Source organism: Procambarus clarkii, chromosome 91, assembly GCF_040958095.1.
Source record: "Procambarus clarkii isolate CNS0578487 chromosome 91, FALCON_Pclarkii_2.0, whole genome shotgun sequence".
NCBI lineage: Eukaryota > Metazoa > Arthropoda > Malacostraca > Decapoda > Cambaridae > Procambarus > Procambarus clarkii.
In genome coordinates, this window is record NC_091240.1 from 3,878,296 (window position 1) to 3,898,763 (window position 20,468).

The following is a 20,468-nucleotide window of genomic DNA, read 5'->3' on the forward strand; positions in this document are numbered from 1 at the left end:
AGTTGTGTTTGCGGGGGTTGAGCTCTGGCTCTTTGGTCCCGCCTCTCAACCGTCAATCAACAGGTGTACAGATTCCTGAGCCTATCGGGCTCTGTCATATCTACACTTGAAACTGTGTATGGAGTCAGCCTCCACCACATCACCCCCTAATGCATTCCATTTGTCAACTACTCTGACACTAAAAAAGTTCTTTCTAATATCTCTGTGGCTCATTTGGGCACTCAGTTTCCACCTGTGTCCCCTTGTGCGTGTTCCCCTTGTGTTAAATAGACTGTCTTTATCTACCCTATCAATTCCCTTCAGAATCTTGAATGTGGTGATCATGTCCCCCCTAACTCTTCTGTCTTCCAGCGAAGTGAGGTTTAATTCCCGTAGTCTCTCCTCGTTGCTCATACCTCTCAGCTCGGGTACTAGTCTGGTGGCAAACCTTTGAACCTTTTCCAGTTTAGTCTTATCCTTGTGTGTGTGTGTGTGTGTGTGTGTGTGTGTGTGTGTGTGTGTGTGTGTGTGTGTGTGTGTGTGTGTGTGTGTGAGTGTGTGTGTGAGTGTGTGTGTAACTCAAATACTGATCTGTGTTGATAGATTTATACTTGACCTATATACATCAGGCAACAAACTGAAGGGATGAGTTTTCGTACGAAATAATAACACAGATTTTAGTGTTAAATAATAATTAATTTTATATATTGTGGGGTTTATGCAATGATAGACTTAGGTTAGGTTAGGTAAGGTGTTTTGCTGCCGTTAATTTAAGGAGTATCTACACTACACGCTGGAAGATCGAACGTAAGATTCCCAGGAACGTAAACTGAACGCCAGAACGCCATCACTATTGAGGAAATGTGGAGCAGATCCAAAAAAATAAAATGCAAGCTATTGAAAGAGAGAATATTTCATTTTAGGTTAAAAGAAAATAATTTGGAAATCGGGCCAGTTTATGCAGCGTGTCAGGGCGGTCTTTTGTGTAAATAATGTGTATAAGGGTGAAGGAGCGAGCGGACAGCACGCTGGACTTGTGATCCTGTGGTCCTGGGTTCGATCCCAGGAGCCGGCGAGAAACAATGGGCAGAGTTTCTTTCACCCTATGCCCCTGTTACCTAGCAGCAAAATAGGTACCTGGGTGTTAGTCGGCTGCTTCCTGGGTGTGGAGGCCTGGTCGAGGACCGGGCCGCGGGGACACTAAAAAGCCTCGAAATCATCTCAAGATAACCTCAAGATAAGGGTGAAGGGGGGGGGTGAGGGAGGTAGGCTTAATGGAGGCAAGGGGTGAGGAAGGTAGAGATGAGGGACGTAAAGATGAGGGAGACAAAGATGAGGAATCGAACCAAGAGTGAGGGTTGTCGATGCCAATTCCATACACACTTCTATATATAAATACGATAAGAAAAAATGTGAAAAAGAGTCACCGCATTGAACTGATGATATGGTCGAAAGGCGGGGCTTAGGAGCCGATGCTCGACCGTTTTAAAGCACAACCAGGCGAGTATACACACACACAACCTCTCACCTTGTCTCTCAGTGAGACACATCACTGTATTACCTTCACGTTAGGAAATAATATTAACAATCTTAAAAACTGTTTTCCAGAGTACTGTTCTAGTGAGGAATTTGTAGTGAGAGAAAACTCCCAGTTATTATGGGAGATGAGTTGAAGGTATTAAGTTGAAGTATTAAATCGTATTATCTGAATTATCACCACTGTGAAGGTCACCGTATTAAGTCTGGGAGAAAAGTAGCCAAGAAACTTGTATTATGAAACTGTATCTTAAACTCTCTCGGCAGCAGTGGCTGCAAAATTCTGTTTATGAAATAGAAGTTTAGATTACATCTTAAAAGGATGCGCCCATCCTTACATGGCCTGGTTCCACCATCCTATTTAGGATTTTTGGATCAGGTAAGTGCTCAACCCGGCCTGGTTGACCCTTTCCTGGTTGGTGAATGATCTTCATGGCTTGGTGGATGATCTTCACGGTCTGGTGGATGATCTTCACGGCCTGGTGGATGATCTTCAAGGTCTGGTGGATGATCTTCACGGCCTGGTGGATGATCTTCAAGGTCTGGTGGATGATCTTCACGGCCTGGTGGATGATCTTCACGGTCTGGTGGATGATCTTCACGGTCTGGTGGATGATCTTCACGGTCTGGTGGATGATCTTCACGGCCTGGTGGATGATCTTCAAGGTCTGGTGGATGATCTTCACGGCCTGGTGGATGATCTTCACGGCCTGGTGGATGATCTTCAAGGTCTGGTGGATGATCTTCACGGCCTGGTGGATGATCTTCAAGGTCTGGTGGATGATCTTCACGGTCTGGTGGATGATCTTCACGGTCTGGTGGATGATCTTCACGGCCTGGTGGATGATCTTCAAGGTCTGGTGGATGATCTTCACGGCCTGGTGGATGATCTTCAAGGTCTGGTGGATGATCTTCACGGCCTGGTGGATGCTGGGTTTTCGTATCAGACGCGTTCAACACCAGAGAAAATGTCCTTAGAAACGCTACTAAATACTCAACAAGAAAGAGCTCAACTACTCGCAGATCCAAATCCACCATTAATACAACACATCACGGTCAGCCACCAGCAACTACAGTCTAACTGATCCTTCTTAACAACCCCCAAGAAATCTTACTTAGTCCCGGCATCTAGAACGCGTTCTTTCAAGAATGTTCCAGATCTCAAAGAGATGAATGACCACCTTAGGCTCCCGACACACAGATGGCGCTGATGAGGCGTCTGATAATCGTTAACTACCATGTGATTTTGTCTAATTAGCGTCGTTCGAACCTCGCCAAATCCATCCACCTCTCGCGACGGACGCCCCTATAAGCCGGAATATGCGTCCGTTATACGACGGAGGTCGTTTCACTGTAGCCTCTCAGGATTTTAACGTTGGGATTAATAGCTTTGAAATGAATGTACATTAGAGTCCTGGGTTCGATCCCAGGCGCCGGCGAGAAACAATGGGCAGAGTTTCTTTCACCCTATGCTCCTGTTACGTAGCAGTAAAATAGGTACCTGGTTGTCAGGTGTCACGGGCTGCTTCCTGGGGGTGGAGGCCTGGTCGAGGACCGGGCCGCGGGGACACTTAAAAGCCCCGAAATCATCTCAAGATAACCTGAAGATAGAGTAGATGCCTAGGAATCCAAATCAGCTGGAGTAAGAAAAGTAATTCTTAGCTTGAGAATTATTCATGTAAAGTTTAAGATGGGAAGGGAGAAGGGAGAGAAAAATATAAGGGAGATAGTGAGAGAAAAGGAAAACAGGGAAGGAAAAGGAATGAAGGTGAAATAAGGAAAGAAGAAGGGAAAGAAGCCATTATGAGACCCCGAGAGTATATGTTGGGTTGAGAGGGATTTCCTGTCCCGTTATTGTGAGGTATTCTCTGTAAACTCACTAAAAGTTTACATCGGGTGGTTGCTGACATATTCACCTCGCGAGAGACCATACCTTGAGGTTACCTTGAGGTGCTTCCGGGGCCCAGCGTCCCCGCGGCCCGGTCGTCGACCAGGCCTCCCCCATACACACAGCGCCTGCACCACCCGCTCAACAATTGATTGACAGTCGAGAGGCGGGACTAAAGAGCCAGAGCTCAACCCCCGCAAGCACAACTAGGTACACAACAGGAACAACAACAACCAAGTAGTACAACCCAACAATAATGCCATAATTATTATTTATATAATATATATAATTTATAGAATATATATAATTTATATAATATATATAATTTATTATATATAATAATTCTTATCCTCCTCGTGTCATAAAGTGCCTTACCGCTAACGGCTATAATGTCTCGGTGGCGTTAATACTTTTATCTGTTGGTCTCCGTTGTGCGTTTGCAACAGATTATCTTTGATGAAAAGATAATTCGTAGTTATCTAACAAGTATTTACACTTTCGAGCTCATCATGGTTCAGTCGGTAGTGCTTAACCCAAGGCAGCCCAGAGCCTTAAGCTTGACCACATTAAGAGTAAATTACGGCTCTTAGATCAGCTAAAACGTAGTAACGTTTGGGCAAAAAATAGCATTTGTATCTGGCGTCTTATCATATCAAACTGCCATATGTGAAAAAAATGAATGATCTAGTGAGCATTCATAGTGCATAGACACTATGGCCCATAGCTGCCATCTATGGATCAGAGCTCTGGCCCATAGATGGCATAGATGTTGCCAAAAAGACCATAAATTTGATGATTTCATTAAATCATCAAATTTGGCAAATTTGACAGGCATTATGGACTATTAAGTTTATGAAAGCTGTGTCGGCTGAGAACTCTCCCTCCCACAGCTTAGTGTGGGAGAGCTGGGAGCTCTCTCTCTCCCTCCCACAGCTCAGTGTGGGAGAGCTGGGAGCTCTCTCTCCCTCCCACAGTTTAGTGTGGGAGAGCTGGGAGCTCTCTCTTCCTCCCACAGCTCAGTGTAGGAGAGCTGGGAGCTCTCTCTGCCTCCCACAGCTCAGTGTGGGAGAGCTGGGAGCTCTCTCTCCCTCCCACAGCTCAGTGTGGGAGAGCTGGGAGCTCTCTCTCCCTCCTACAGCTCAGTGTGGGAGAGCTGGGAGCTCTCTCTCCCTCCCACAGCTCAGTGTGGGAGAGCTAGGAGCTCTCTCTCCCTCCCACAGCTCAGTGTGGGAGAGCTGGGAGCTCTCTCTGCCTCCCACAGCTCAGTGTGGGAGAGCTGGGAGCTCTCTCTCCCTCCCACAGATCATTCGCAAAACCACACCAGGATCCCTCAATCAATTCACTCCCAGGTCTCTAATTAACGTGGGCTTCCCTGGAGGCAAACAGTGCCGTAACAGTGCCGCAAATTGGCACCGTTACTGTGCTATGGACAAAATATGGCCTATGGCGTGGAAATTAGTCCAGTTTTTGTACTGTTGGTACTGTGACCCCCCCCCCCCCCTTGATAACGTGGACTCCTATACTGACTTCTGCCAGGCCTAGTGGATATATATTTGTGCTATATTAAGTATAAGATTGCGTATATTACGTTAAGGAATTGTTTTAATAGGCCTAGGAACTTGTTGGCAGGGTGAGAGGTTCGTTATGACATGTGTGTGTGTGTGGGGGTTGAAATTGCAAGTGTTGCAAGGCTGTGGAAGTAATAGATTGATTGGTCAACAGGGTGGGATTTGTATTTAAAAAAAAATTCTGTTTTACACTGCCGGGAATATTCTCTCTCTCTCTCTCTCTCTCTCTCTCTCTCTCTCTCTCTCTCTCTCTCTCTCTCTCTCTCTCTCTCTCTCTCTCACATTGATCGTTAAACAAGAGTCCTAAATACTTGCCCCGCTCCTGTGCCAGGTAAGTCCACTACGGGTTCACCATAGCCCGTGCTACTTGCAACTTTTGTTCCGAGTAGCTGAATTTAAAACAACAACACCAGCGGTACAGAGAGGATACAAGATCGCTCCCCCCCCCCCCCCACCTTGACGGCGTCTCTAAGGTTACAGTAACGAACGGAATGGCTTGTTGGACCGTCCAATTAACGGAACTCTTCCACCCGTCACGGCTAATTGGACGGTATTGAGCCGTACCCGTCAAGGGTAATAGATGGCTAATGGCTTTAGAAGCAGCCAAATGACTCCGGACTCAGCCAGGTGGCTCCAGACTCAGCCAGGTGGCTCCAGACTCAGCCAGGTGGCTCCAGACTCAGCCAGGTGGCTCCAGACGCAGCCAGGTGGCTCCAGACCCAGCCAGGTGGCTCCAGACCCAGCCAGGTGGCTCCAGACCCAGCCAGGTGGCTCCAGACGCAGCCAGGTGGCTCCAGACCCAGCCAGGTGGTTCCAGACGCAGCCAGGTGGCTCCAGACCCAGCCAGGTGGCTCCAGACCCAGCCAGGTGGCTCCAGACCCAGCCAGGTGGCTCCAGACCCAGCCAGGTGGCTCCAGACGCAGCCAGGTGGCTCCAGACGCAGCCAGGTGGCTCCAGACACGGCCAGGTGGCTCCAGACGCAGCCAGGTAGCTCCAGACCCAGCCAAGTGGCTCCAGACCCAGCCAGGTGGCTCCAGACACAGCCAGGTGCCTCAAGACCCAGCCAGGTGCCTCCAGACCCAGCCAGGTGGCTCCAGACACAGCCAGATGGCTCCAGACACAGCCAGATGGCTCCAGACACAGCCAGATGGCTCCAGACGCAGCCATATATGGTTTATAGACCAACTGAATAACTGATTAATCAGCGGTCTATAAATTGATTTAAGAGTGATTTATAAATTGATTTAAATTAATTGATTTTAGAGTGGCACAGGCATGAATAGCCCCTAAGGGGACCAACAAACCTCGCATTAACACATATCCTTAAAAAAAAGAGACTGAAAGGTAGGAAGCCAGACGCTACGGGCTAGTCTCACTAAACTTTTGTGACACAAGAGGGTATATCTTCCCTATTTTATTGGATACATTTGTGGGATAGGTGAGTATCTTCCCTATTTCCCTGATGAATAGGACGAGCAAGGAAGATACTTAGAAAATCTCTGGATGCAATCTTAGTCCCAATTTGTAATTAATGGCTCTGGAATCATGTATGTGACGCTGGAATTAAGTTTGTGGCTTTAAAATCAGCCATGTGGCTATAAAATCAGCCATGTGGCTTTAAAATCAGCCATGTGGCTTTAAAATCAGCCATTTGGCTTTAAAATCAGCCATGTGGCTTTAAAATCAGCCATGTGGCTTTAAAATCAACCATGTGGCTCGAAAATCAACAATTTACGTCTTAAAAATCAGCCATGTGACTTTGGAATTAACTATATGATTCTAGAATCAACTCAGTGGTTCCAGAATCAACTCAGTGGTTCCAGAATCAACTCAGTCAACTGTTTAATACAGGTGAACTATAAGCCGCCATGATTATACAAAAGATGGACTGGTTTCGTAGAGGTCGGCGGGACCTGGCGCTGCACTACCACCAGGTGGGGGTTTCATGTGATCAACAGCAATACAGGTATATGCAATATTGCTCAAGTCAACAGATGTATTGTCAACAGATGTATTACCCAGATGTATTGAAACATAGATTTTCCGTTGGGGGGGATATATAACTCGGATACTTGGCGTGTGTTTGTGTATATACTTATATATAAGGGTGTATATATACATCCTTATAAATATATATAGGGTGTATATCTCCGTATATTAATACACGCATGGCGACAGGACAGGACAGTGGAATGATTGGAAGGTTTCCGCTTTCAACGAGGCTGAGTTACGTTGTCATAGAAATATAGCCAAGATATGTTAACACGAAAATATAGCGAGATATAGTGCAATAAGATATCGAAAGGGGGACTATCGCTATCCTCCCTCCTCCCTGCCCTCCTCTCTCTCTCTCTCTCTCTCTCTCTCTCTCTCTCTCTCTCTCTCTCTCTCTAGTCAAGAGCGTATGACTAGAAGCTGTACCCGGTAGTGCCCGGGTCTCTTCCCCCATCCCTTCTCTTCCCCTTTCTTTACCTCTTCTTCGTCACCCTCCCATCTCTTTCCCTCTACCATCCCCCCCCCCCCATCTCCTACAACATCACTACATAATACAATACACTACAATACTGCCTAAACGCTTCCCACAGTGGTTTCAACAATCAATAAATGAACAAAGAACCCAAAATTAACACATTGTTTTAGGGTTTAAAGGCAAAATATTATGCTTAAAAAAAATTATTTTTATTTTGACATGATTTAATATTAAAAAAATAATAATAATTTAGTGCCGAGTCATTTAGTATTGCGAAAGGACCCTGAGGGCGTAGTTGGCACCCGACAATGGTTTCTCTGATGACCCGACCATGTTGGGCTCGTACCCGCCAGCAGTCTGGCATACTTCACCCCCCCTCTCAGTGTGCCCCTGTGACTGTAACAGAGCTTGGCGTTTTCACCCCCTTCTTTCTCTCACGATCAATATATATGGCGTTATCAAACCGATTGGGCTTTAATCTCTCCGCTTCACGAATTAAAGAAAACAAAGTCTGTACACACGTCTGTACAAAGACGTGTGTACAGACTACTTCCCCCCCCCTCCCTTCGTGTACAGACTCCCCCCCCCCACCCTGTGTACAGACAACTCCACCCCCCACCCCGTGTGCAGACAACTCCACCCCCCACCCTGTGTACAGACTACTCCCCCCCCCACCCTGTGTACAGACTACTCCCCCCCCCCACCCTGTGTACAGACTACTCCCCCCCCACCCTGTGTACAGACTACTCCCCCCCCCACCCTGTGTACAGACTCCCCCCCCCCCACCCTGTGTACAGACTCCCCCCCCCACCCTGTGTACAGACAACTCCACCCCCCCCCCCCCCCCCCCGTGTACCGCCACACTCTACTTCAAGGTCAAACGACAAATCTTTTGATTTAGTTTCAGGAACTGATTACAAGTCTTCTTTAATTCGCTTTCCCTTATTACGATATCTACCAGCATCGTTAACTAACGATTTACCAGCCTCGTTGGCTAATTACCGTTACCAGCCTCGTTAGCTAATTACCATTGCCAACTTCGTTAGCGAGCCCATTGCTCCTATTGACGAACAACGTGTAAGTAGGGCTTTGTGTATGAGGTGTTCTATGTGAGTTCGACTTGAGGTTCGATTTGACGTTCGACTTGAGGGACAGTTCCCCCACGCTGTCAACACCACACTGTGGTAATGGCTCGAGTGGAACTGCCTGAGCTGGGGGGTATCGAACCCGCCGGTGACTGAGTGAAGGTCAACCTTGAGCGTGAAGCCTTGCGCCTCTTTAGGCTGGACTCGGTCCCTTATGGCTGTTTGGCTGGCTTGTTTTACCGTGTTGTTGGTCCCGGGGTTCGACATCCCCTCGTCATGTCTCAGTGACTGGATACTACTCACTCTCACACTATCCCTCCCCCTCACACTATCTTTCCCCTCCCCCTCACACTATCCCTCCCCCTCACAGCCCAATCGTTACAGCCGATTGAACTCGTTAATTCTCCAGGATGAACGAGGTCTGGCCGACGAGGTGCCGTATATAGTGCCTGTTCAATCAGTCAGACGCACCCACACATCCATCACACAGTGTGGTGTGGTGATTGACAGGTCCAGGTGGGGGGGGGGGTTCTATACCTGTTACCTGTAGCAGGTGCACAGGACCTCACCTGCCGGTCCTGTGCACTATACAGGTGAGCTCTGATGAGCAGGAACTGGGTCAAACTCATCAGATGTTGAGTTCAGTCATTAGGGTTTTTTTTTTACAGTTTGGAAAAGAGTAGTTAGCTTGTTCTTAAATGTACCTTCATAGTTAGCTGCTGTTAGTGGAGATGTATAACTTCAGGTAGAGTGTGTATAACTTCAGGTAGAGTGTGTATAACTTCAGGTAGAGTGCGTGTAACTACAGGTAGAGTGTGTGTAACTTCAGGGGAAGAGACAATAATGATTTCTTAAACCTTATGGCGTCAATGGTGAAAAACTTTGAACTGCTCTATGCAAATTTTATCTAATGTGTCTTTTTGTCCATTAAGTTCAGTGCTTTCCCCCTGGTAACCCCTCCCCCCAGTGTGTATATATATATATATATGTATGTGTATATATATATATATATATATATATATATATATATATATATATATATATATATATATATATATATATATAATATATATACACTGGACTTTGGTTCAAAGCTCTTGTTGGATGGCTAGTTAGCAATTGTGGTGGCCTTAATAACCCTTTCGTGGTTGATAGGCCCAATTAAGTCCAACCATCTGTTTGGTAGGAGAGAAAAAAAATGTTTTAAAATCTTCGCTAAGTGATTACCAAGGAACTGCCCAGATTATAGTTGACGAAAGTTGATGAGTTGATGAGCAACCTTGCAACAAGGAGGAGCTGGTGCGCGACGTGAGGCATCATCTTGAGAACCTATATGTATTGAGAGCATGCAGGTCTGCGTTCAATCCCCCCTGACCGTATCTAAGTGCCTGGGCACCATTCCTTCCCCTCCGTCCCATCCCAAATTCTTATCCTGACTCCTTCCAAGTGCTTTATAATTGTAATTGGCTTGGCACTTTCCCCCTGCTAGTTCCCTCCCTCTTCATGGTTGTTAGAGCACGTAGCTGTAGGTCTTAACAACCTTCAGTAATATACAGCACTTAATTAAAGAGGATGAACTACCATTTAATAATTATTATACAAATTGTAATAAATAATTTATATTAATCACATATCCATAATAACATTAATATTCCTATGTATTTTATAGCCAAATAATCACGTTACGATGAATTCCATATAAAAAAAAAACATGAATAACAAACAAAAAAATTATTAGCAAAAATTAACTGGCTCCTGATGGAAAATATTGTGCAGTGGATTTTGAGATAATCTGTTAAACGGATGACGCTGTAAACAGAGAGATTAAAGCGATTTCCCTCTAACTGGCTGCTCGCACCGCTCAACAACCCCCCCCCCCAACAGTCTAATGGATCACACCAATGGCGCTTAACAACGGTAATTTTGTTTAAGCGTAAGACAACAGCTGACTCCAACAGGGGAAGATCACTAACAACAGGAGGGGGGGTTAGGGGGTAGGGGTGATGGTGGGGGGGGGGAGGAAGGGGGAAGAGAGGGCGGGGGGGGGTAGGGGGGAGAGAGGGGGGGTAGGGGTGATGGTGGGGGGGAGGAAGGGAAGAGACGGGGGGGGGGGGTAGGGGTGATGGTGGGGGGGAGGGGGGGAGGGAAAAAGAAGAGGGGGGGTGTGACCAAGAGGACACAATGGGCCACGTGCCGCAGTTGGTCACGGGTGTGTGTGGGGGGGGGGGAGAAGGGGGAGAGGGGGGGGGCCAGCCTCCTCTCACTACCCAGTCGTAAAAAAACACACACAGTCTGATCCAGGACGCCGCGAGAGTTAGAGCCCGCAGCAGGACGCACCACCGACGCCCCCGAGTGCCATAGAGGGACCCTCACAGGAAAATGCACACTAACGAGACCGTAAAAACGCTCAGGAAGGCCTTAAGATAAAGGACAATTTGGGTGTCCAGACTATAGCTCCTGGACCCGATCCGACCTCCCCATACACATACACACTTGACCTAAACGATACCATCGAAGTGAATTACCGTGATATATCTACCCCCCCCCCTCCCCCCTCCTAAGAAGGCTCACAACGCCTTAATCACCGCAGATAATCACCCGGAAAGACTCATTAACCACAACAACATGACCAATTAACATTGATAAAGATTAAGCCACCCAAGAGGTGGCACGGGCATGAATAACCCGCAAGATGACCAACTAATCAGTGGAGCTCTTTAAGTGGTGAAAGGTGTGTGAGAGAGAGAGGTCAAAGGTCACTGGATAACGGCGACTAAGCTCCTGTTAACAGGTAAAGTGAGTTCTTCTTTCTCTTGCTAATTTTTTGTTTTTGTTTTTAAATACGAGGATTTTTTTGTTACCTCAGTGCAGGACAATCAATCTCCTTTAACAATGGTTCAGCATTTTGCGGGGGGGGGGGGAGGTTGTGAGGGGGGGAGTTGTGGGTGGGGGGAGGTGGGGGGGGGGGGGAAGGTGGTTGGTTGGTGTGGGAGCGCGCGCGCGGGAGAGTGGACATTCTGTCTCTCTCACACACGAGAGAGAGAGAGAGAGCTGGTGTGTGTGAGAGAGTGTCTATCGTCACTCCCTTTCCCAGCACACCTAAGCACTTCACCTTCCACCAAAAAACACACACACACACACACACACACACACACACACACACACACACACACACACACACACACACACACACACACACACACACACACACACACACACACGTCGCCACATCAGCGGCGACAATGGAGACTCGCGCGCCAGGATTCCTTGCATTTAATACCATTACGGTGGCGGCGTCCGTCGCTGGGGTAATGGTGCCAGCGCGCCCTGCTGCTTAGCCCAGCTGTTGCTGCTGCTGCTGCTGCTGCTGCTCCCGTTACTGCTGTGCTGTTCCCGTTGTCATCGCCCCTGTTTACCCGACACTTCAGAGCTACCCGCATTAACGAGGGCTACCCTAGGGGTGTGTGAAGGAGGTCCACAGGTGCCCCTCTATCCCCCTGGGATTCTAGGTCTTGGATGATGGCCAAACCTTAGGCCTAGAACCTCACTTCCGCGAAAATGGTGGCCACAGGGGCCACTCTCTACAGTGAAGACGATGGCCACAGGGGCCACTCTCTACAGTGAAGACGATGGCCACAGGGCCATAGCAATAAGCACAGGGTAATGCAATATTGCAGGAGGCCGTCTTGTATTGCTGGGGCGTTAATAAATCATCGCTTGCAAAGGTCCATAGAGAGGGAGCAGCTTCGTTTTGTCACAGTCTGCCTGGCGTCGATCGCATAAAGAAAACGAGAATTCGCTGTAGCGAGCTTAAAGGTATACTTGCCATCCGTTGTAGCGAGTTTAAATGTATACCCACCACTGTTGTGGGAGAGTTTAAAGGTATACCAAGGGTGGTTATCGTGGGTTTGATCGTTGGTGTGGGTGGGTATGGGTGTGTGTGTGTGTGTGTGTGTGTGTGTGTGTGTGTGTGTGTGTGTGTGTGTGTGTGTGTGTGTGTGTGTGTGTGTGTGTGTGTGTGTGTGTAATTACCTAAGTATACTTACAGGATGAGAGCTACGCTCGTGGTGTCCCGTCTTCCCAGCACTCTTTGTCATATAACGCTTTGAAACTGATGTGTGTGTGTGTGTGTGTGTGTGTGTGTGTGTGTGTGTGTGTGTGTGTGTGTGTGTGTTCGTTCGTCCTTTTAGCGTGTTCAAAAAGATAGTTAGTGCCTTTTTTATTGACTCGTTCGGCAACGATGAATCCGATAGTCTGGCTACACGAACGAGAGCGTTAGTAAGCAGCCATAATATATGTTGATGCTCACTTGTTCAAGTTTACTGAATTCAATTACATTCCAAAAGTCAATAGTAGCTTAGACTGTTTCAACACTCTATTGTTTCTCGGCGTTCTTTTGTTTCAAGCCACAGCGTTGCGATGTTTTGATTCTTTGGCGGTAAACGAGATAGAGAAATGAAGAATAACGAAAAATATTTTAGAAATATATGGCAAATATCACCTGTTAAAAATATGGCAAATATCACCTGAACTTTGAGAAAAAAATGGAAGCAATCAATCATGGTCAAATGTAATAGTTATCGGTCATTATCCTTCAGTGTACAGCCCGTTTTCTCGAATTGCCTCTGCGTAAAAAATGCAGCTGTTTTGCCCAAACTAATCTACGGAGGCTGATGAGTAGAAAATGTAGATATTATGATGCTTTAATATTTACTAATACGTCGCATTTTTTTTAAACGGATTGTGTGGTTTACATGTAATGTTTGTTTGTGTTTACATGTGATGTTTGTGTAAATATTTGATGTTTACAACACGTGTTTGCATGAACATCTTGTATAATGTTTATCTTAGATTCAGGCATCATTATCCACCATGCAAAGCATAAATCATCTTATCATGAGAGGATATCGGGGCTTAGTGTCCCCGCGGCCCGGTCCTCGACCAGGCCTCCACCTCCAGGAAGCAGCCCGTAGCAGCTGTCTAACTCCCAGGTACCTATTTACTGCTAGTTAACAGGAGCCTTTGGGGCGAAAGAAACGTTTTGGTCATTTGTCTCCGCCTCCACCGGGGATCGAACCCGGAACCTCAGGACTACGAATCCGAAGCGCTGTCCACCCAGCTGTCAGGCGCCCGACACCCTTAACTTTCCAAGGCATAGATCTCCGAGAAGCAGATGGATCTTGGGCAGCATCCCCGACCATCTAGGAGGGGAGACTAATTGTCTTAATGTACAAATTGCTTTCAGAAGCTTTGTGAAGAAGAGGTTCAGCCCCCACTCGTCCGCACGTCCTCGGGCGGTTGTGGTGAAAAGATTCAGTCCCCCTGTACCCAAGTGCACTCCTGTGAGGGTCGAGGGAGGGAGTCGGGACTTGGAGGGGACTTGGAGGGGACTTAGAGGGGGGAGGGAGGGGTTAGAGGCATGGGGAGAGATACAGGCTTATGTGTGCTGAAGAGAAAGGGAGGGAGGAGAGGGAGACAAAAGCTGTAAGAATATTTTTATTATGAGATAGAATGGAGTGTGTGGATTGTTGGGGGTTTGGAAGGATGGAGAGGTTTGGTGACAGGTTATATGTACTAGGGGGGGAGAGGGGGGCAGGAGCCAGCAGCCGTCCACACACACACACACACACACACAGTCGTAGACGGTTGGGACAAGTTAAGTTTTGAAGGTGGTGGAGGCCAAAACCGTCAGTAGTGTCACAGTGCCATACGACAAAGAGTGCTGGGAAGACGGGACACCACGAGCGTAGCTCTCATCCTGTAACTACTACTCAGGTAATTACACACACACACACACACACACACACACACACACACACACACACACACACACACACACACACACACACACACAAACACAACATACTCACACTCACACACACACCATCATTGGCAAGTCGTCATAGAACCTTACCTTGCAGTTACCTTTCGTGAATCAACGTCCACCGCGGCCCGGTCTCTGACCAGGCCTTCTGGTTGGTGGTCTGGTCAACCAGGCTGTTGGACGCTGCTGCTCGCAGCCTGACGTCTTAATCACACCCTGATCAAGTATCCTTTGGAAGTGTTTATCGAGTTCCCTCCTGACCACTGTGAACAGAAAATTAGAATTAGAACACTGTGAACTGAAAATTAGAATTAGAACACAAAAAATATGAGGATAAAGCGGTAAACCAATACGAGTATACAGCACCTGGAAGGGATACGAACTGGGATATTAGCACCGAGTGAAGAAACTGTTCCCAACCACTTGAACCATCGGGGATCGAACGCAGACCTGCAAGACGTCGTGTGGTCGTCGCGTTAAATGATATCAACATGACGAAGGAGAAGACCCATCGCCGTACCAGAAACACGACAAAGCCTCTTAAGTGGCTCCTCGTACGATCCTCGTACGATCCTCGTACGCTCCTCGTACGCTCCTCGTACGATCCTCGTACGATCCTCGTACGATCAAAAGCTTTACTCTGAAGATATTCCATTGAACCGTAGATCTTACGAGATTTTTTCCTTTCATCTCATTCCCCTGTGAGGAGGAATGTCAACGTCTTAATTCACGGTTGTTTAGTGGGATTTTAGCGCAGTCTTGGTCTTAATTTTTGTATTGAAACACTACTTTCGGGTCAGGCAGTTGGGCCTAAAATGTGGTCTTTTTAAGTGCCTGTTGGGTCGTAGAGTGAATGACGCTGCTCAATGCTGTAATTGTGGCAGCAGTGGCACTAACAGGATGAGTGGCACTCCTACAAGAGAGCCTCCTTGCTCGGTGATGTCGCTTCACAACCTTGACTACAGGATATCCAGGTGTGTATGGGATATCCAGGTGTGTATGGAATATCCAGGTGTGTATGGGTTATCCAGGTGTGTATGAGATATCTAGGTGTGTATGGGATATCCAGGTGTGTATGGGATTTCCAGGTGTGTATGGGATATCCAGGTGTGTATGGGATATCCAGGTGTGTATGGGATTTCCAAGTGTGCATGGGTTATTCAGATGTGTATATGCTGGTTATCAAACTAAGTACAGGTTATCCAGATGTGAATTTGCTATCCAAGTGTGTGTATACAGGATATCCAGGTCATTCATACTAGGCGAGCGTATGTATGGCAACTGTACCCAATTAGTGTATACATATACCAAATTGTATAATGATCTTCCAGTGTATGGGTGTACCCAAATGTGTTCAGGTATTCATATACATACATGCACCCAAATCTACACAGATTATTCTAGTGGATACAGGAAAATTTGTGCATAGCTTAAGGTATACCAAAGTGTAAACTCAGGCACCCAAGTGTATCGCTACGGAGAGTGTAAAACAAGTGTAGATATTCCTCTCATCAAGACGAAAGAGGAAGATCAACTACACATTATGAGTGAGTAAATATTGCCAGATATATATAAAGCAATTATATGCAAATGAGGGGAGTTTCTGTGAGCAGGTCTCTCTGTCTCTCTCTCTCTCTCTCTGTCTCTCTCTCTCTCTCTCTCTCTCTCTCTCTCTCTCTCTCTCTCTCTCTCTCTCTCTCTCTCTCTCTCTCTCTCTCTACTATGTCACCTAGGAATTCTCTGTCTGTTGTTTCACACTTTATACCCGGAACCTTTCTGGGTTTTTTCCTGTCACTCTGGTGGGGGATTTTTCTTTCCCTCGAGACTCCAAAACTTCCTCTGGTAAGCGTGCCTCAAATTTTTCATCTCCTTAAAAGCCCTCTTTTTTTTTCACTGTGGCGGCGGGGGAGGAGTCTTGCGATTTGGGAGGTAATTATACATTGTATAATGAACTTGGGTTGTAATGAATTCATATCTATAATTGCCTCCCGCGATAGGTTAACGGATCACTACGGGGAGCTATGGGGGTGGACTTCTCACTATGGGTTGGGGAGAGGGGGGTGTGGGGGGGTTGTGGGGGGAGAGGAGGGTGTGGGGGGGGGAAGGTATTATCTCTCCCACACAACAAGTCAGACAATAGCATTATTAACGTCCTGCGAGACGCAGTGTTATGTAGTTACTTAATCTCGTAATTACATTCTTATTCCCCCTTTCTTTTCATTTTGGCGCACGCGCGTACACGCACACACGCACTCTCTCTCTCTCTCTCTCTCTCTCTCTCTCTCTCTCTCTCTCTCTCTCTCTCTCTCTCTCTCTCTCTCTCTCTCACTCTCACTCTCACTCTCTCTCTCGCGTGGAAATTCCCACCCCCCTTCTCAAGCCCTAACAGGATCGTCATATTATAATGATGTCAGTCGCGGTAGCCAAGAAGGGCCACAAAATGACCCTCATCTCGTTCTTGCCTCATAGAGAGCCTCATAGAGAGCCTCATCAAGGCTTTTCAAGTCTCCTCCTTCCCCTCCCCCCACTGCCTTGTCCCCCCCCCCCCTCTCACCCACCCGTACTCGACACCCTCCCACACCACTTTCCCACGCCCCCCTATGACCATGTGGGGGGTCCTGCTTCCTGTTGTGGATCTCTCCTCCACATAGAGCCGTATTATAGAGTCCTCACATAGAGCATGACGGTCAAGCGCCCTCTTAAAAGAGCGCAACGTGGTGTCAAAAGCCTCCAATACTTTAGAGAACCATAATGTCTCTCTCTCTCTCTCTCTCTCTCTCTCTCTCTCTCTCTCTCTCTCTCTCTCTCTCTCTCTCTCTCTCTCTCTCTCTCTCTCTCTCTCTCTCTCTCTCTCTCTTCACGTACATCTGGCTTCCCACGCGAAGAGGCCTGCGTGGTAATTAAATGATTGAAGATGAAGTGGTTTCGCTTTGTTCCTGTGGTGTTGAATGCTGAAATATAGGGAAGAATGGAAATGAAATTATCGGGAGCTCACGCAGTATGACTGTATGGCACATGGGACGGATACGAGGATAGGAGAGAGAGGGTCGGGGGGCGGTATTGAAACATTGAGGATCGAACGTCGATTTGCAAGAAGCGAGGCCGCGGCTCTGCCGACCAGGTCACAGCTACAGACAGTCAGACTTGTATAGTAGCAATAGCTACCGGTAATATGTCAGGGGCGCTACCATGGCTGACTAGATCAGATCAGATCATCCAGACGAGTCAGAAAGGTCATCCAGGTGAATGAGGAGTCATCCAGGTGAATGAGGGGTCATCCAGGTGAATGAGGGGTCATCCAGGTGAATGAGGAGTCATCCAGGTGAATGAGGGGTCATCCAGGTGAATGAGGGGTCATCCAGGTGAATGAGGGGTCATCCAGGTGAATGAGGGGTCATCCAGGTGAATGAGGGGTCATCCAGGTGAATGAGGGTCATCCAGGTGAATGAGGAGTCATCCAGGTGAATGAGGGGTCATCCAGGTGAATGAGGAGTCATCCAGGTGAATGAGGAGTCATCCAGGTGAATGAGGGGTCATCCAGGTGAATGAGGGGTCATCCAGGTGAATGAGGGTCATCCAGGTGAATGAGGTGTCATCCAGGTGAATGAGGTGTCATCCAGGTGAATGAGGGGTCATCCAGGTGAATGAGGGTCATCCAGGTGAATGAGGGGTCATCCAGGTGAATGAGGGTCATCCAGGTGAATGAGGGGTCATCCAGGTGAATGAGGGGGTCATCCAGGTGAATGAGGGTCATCCAGGTGAATGAGGGTCATCCAGGTGAATGAGGGGTCATCCAGGTGAATGAGGGTCATCCAGGTGAATGAGGGGTCATCCAGGTGAATGAGGGTCATCCAGGTGAATGAGGGGTCATCCAGGTGAATGAGGGTCATCCAGGTGAATGAGGGGTCATCCAGGTGAATGAGGGTCATCCAGGTGAATGAGGAGTCATCCAGGTGAATGAGGGGTCATCCAGGTGAATGAGGGGTCATCCAGGTGAATGAGGGGTCATCCAGGTGAATGAGGGGTCATCCAGGTGAATGAGGGTCATCCAGGTGAATGAGGGGTCATCCAGGTAAATGAGGGGTCATCCAGGTGAATGAGGGGTCATCCAGGTGAATGAGGGGTCATCCAGGTGAATGAGGGGTCATCCAGGTGAATGAGGGTCATCCAGGTGAATGAGGGGTCATCCAGGTGAATGAGGGGTCATCCAGGTGAATGAGGAGTCATCCAGGTGAATGAGGGGTCATCCAGGTGAATGAGGGGTCATCCAGGTGAATGAGGGGTCATCCAGGTGAATGAGGGTCATCCAGGTGAATGAGGGGTCATCCAGGTGAATGAGGGTCATCCAGGTGAATGAGGGGTCATCCAGGTGAATGAGGGGTCATCCAGGTGAATGAGGGTCATCCAGGTGAATGAGGGGTCATCCAGGTGAATGAGGGTCATCCAGGTGAATGAGGAGTCATCCAGGTGAATGAGGGGTCATCCGGACGTGTTAGGAAATCATCCAGGCTGACCAGAAACCCATCCAGGCGGGACCAAAGGGCCCCATTTCAGGCGGATGAGTGGGGCAATTCAGAGGGACCGAGGGGGCCCTCTCACCGGATCCGGGGGCGCTGCTGGAGGGAGGATGATGTTCCCGCACTAGCAGCCTAGTTACACTGCAGGGAGGGGGGACAAGTTGATATTTAGGAGGACCATAACGGAACAAAGTTGGCGCTCACGGCTGGGACCTGAGCCCCTGACGTCACTTCAGGCCACAGAAAAAAATATTGAAAACTTTCTTTTATAGAGAGTATAATTTGCTCTGCTCCTGGCTGCCCGGCGGGCGACTCCTGCTGGAGTATAGTTTTTACTGAGGAAACTCCGCACTGAGTGTCAGGTCCTTAAAATTTGTTGTGTATACACTCTAGGAAGAGAAGGGCAAATGAAGGAAATAAAGAGGATCGATGTAAAAAATTGCAAAAAATAATACAGAAGGTAAGGTACGGTAATTATGCTGCTGCTCGATCACTTGCTGCGCCGTCGGGGATCGAACGACGACCTGCAAAGAGTTGAAATGTGTAAGAGAATGAGGGGGGGGGGGATTGAAAGGTGGAAGGAAGAGATGGGTAAATGTGTGTTTAAGGGCCTGCCATCGTACATATTCAGGTCCTTGTCATATGTGCAAGGGCCTTGGAGTATGACTTGCTGTGCAGTGCTCACGCTGCACACAGCAGGTAGAACTGAGCGCGCGCACACACACACACACACACACACACACACACACACACACACACACACACACACACACACACACACACACACACACATGCATTAGGAAGTGATGTGGTGGAGGCTGACTCCATACACAGTTTCAAGTGTAGATATGATAGAGCCCAATAGGCTCAGGAACCTGTACACCAGTTGATTGACGGTTGAGAGGCGGGAACCAAAGAGCCAGAGCTCAAACCCCCGCAAACACAACTAGGTGAGTATACACACCTTGCACACTAGCACTGACCCAACACACTATTGTGGTGCCCAACAAAACAACAACTGCGTCACACTGGTTATGCATCAGAAAAGTTAGAGGGAAGTGCAATCAAAAATACTCTGTAACAAAGGGTCTTCCTGAGTATACCACCGCCCCCCCCTCTCCTCATTGTGAGGGACAGGAAGCCTGTGAGGTTTGTCTGCCCCCCCCCACACCCCCCCCCCCATCCCACCCCCTAGCAGTCTGCCACACTACTGACCTTTAGCAGACTGCCACCCACAACAGTGGTCTTGCTCCCAGGCACCGCCAGCTCAACAGGAAGCTAACCATGAGGGGAAAACGATAATGGCTTTGTTTGACAAGGACAACAAATATGTCCCCAGGATGTGTTGTTGTTATCACTGATGTAGGTAGTATTTAAGCAGAATTATTATATACACGCTAAGGAAGAGAGGTTATCTTGAGATGATTTCGGGGCTTAGTGTCCCCGCGGCCCGGTCCTCGACCAGGCCTCCACCCCCAGGAAGCAGCCCATGACAGCTGACTAACTCCCAGGTACCTATTTACTGCTAGGTAACAGAAGCATCAGGGTGAAAGAAACTCTGCTTATTGTTTCTCGCCGACGCTTGGGATCGAACCCAGGAC

The 20,468-nt window shown here is 48.0% G+C and overlaps 2 protein-coding genes across 5 annotated transcripts in view; one reads left to right on the top strand and one right to left on the bottom strand.

Annotated features, from left to right (window-relative positions):
* Positions 1-20,468, top strand: part of LOC123773935 (carboxypeptidase N subunit 2) — a 413,516-nt gene that overhangs the window by 317,999 nt on the left and 75,049 nt on the right. The window contains exon 1 of one of the 4 annotated variants that reach the window (XM_045767918.2): positions 10,833-11,317. The exons of the other annotated variants lie outside the window; for them this stretch is intronic. The gene's annotated coding sequence lies outside the window, so the exon portion shown is untranslated. Of the gene's footprint in view, positions 1-10,832; positions 11,318-20,468 lie in introns of those variants that run through there. 4 annotated transcript variants of the gene reach the window in all.
* Positions 1,903-2,553, bottom strand: LOC138359517 (uncharacterized). The gene has a single exon (XM_069318853.1). The coding sequence runs from the start codon at positions 2,551-2,553 to the stop codon at positions 1,903-1,905; it is 651 nt and encodes a 216-aa protein (XP_069174954.1).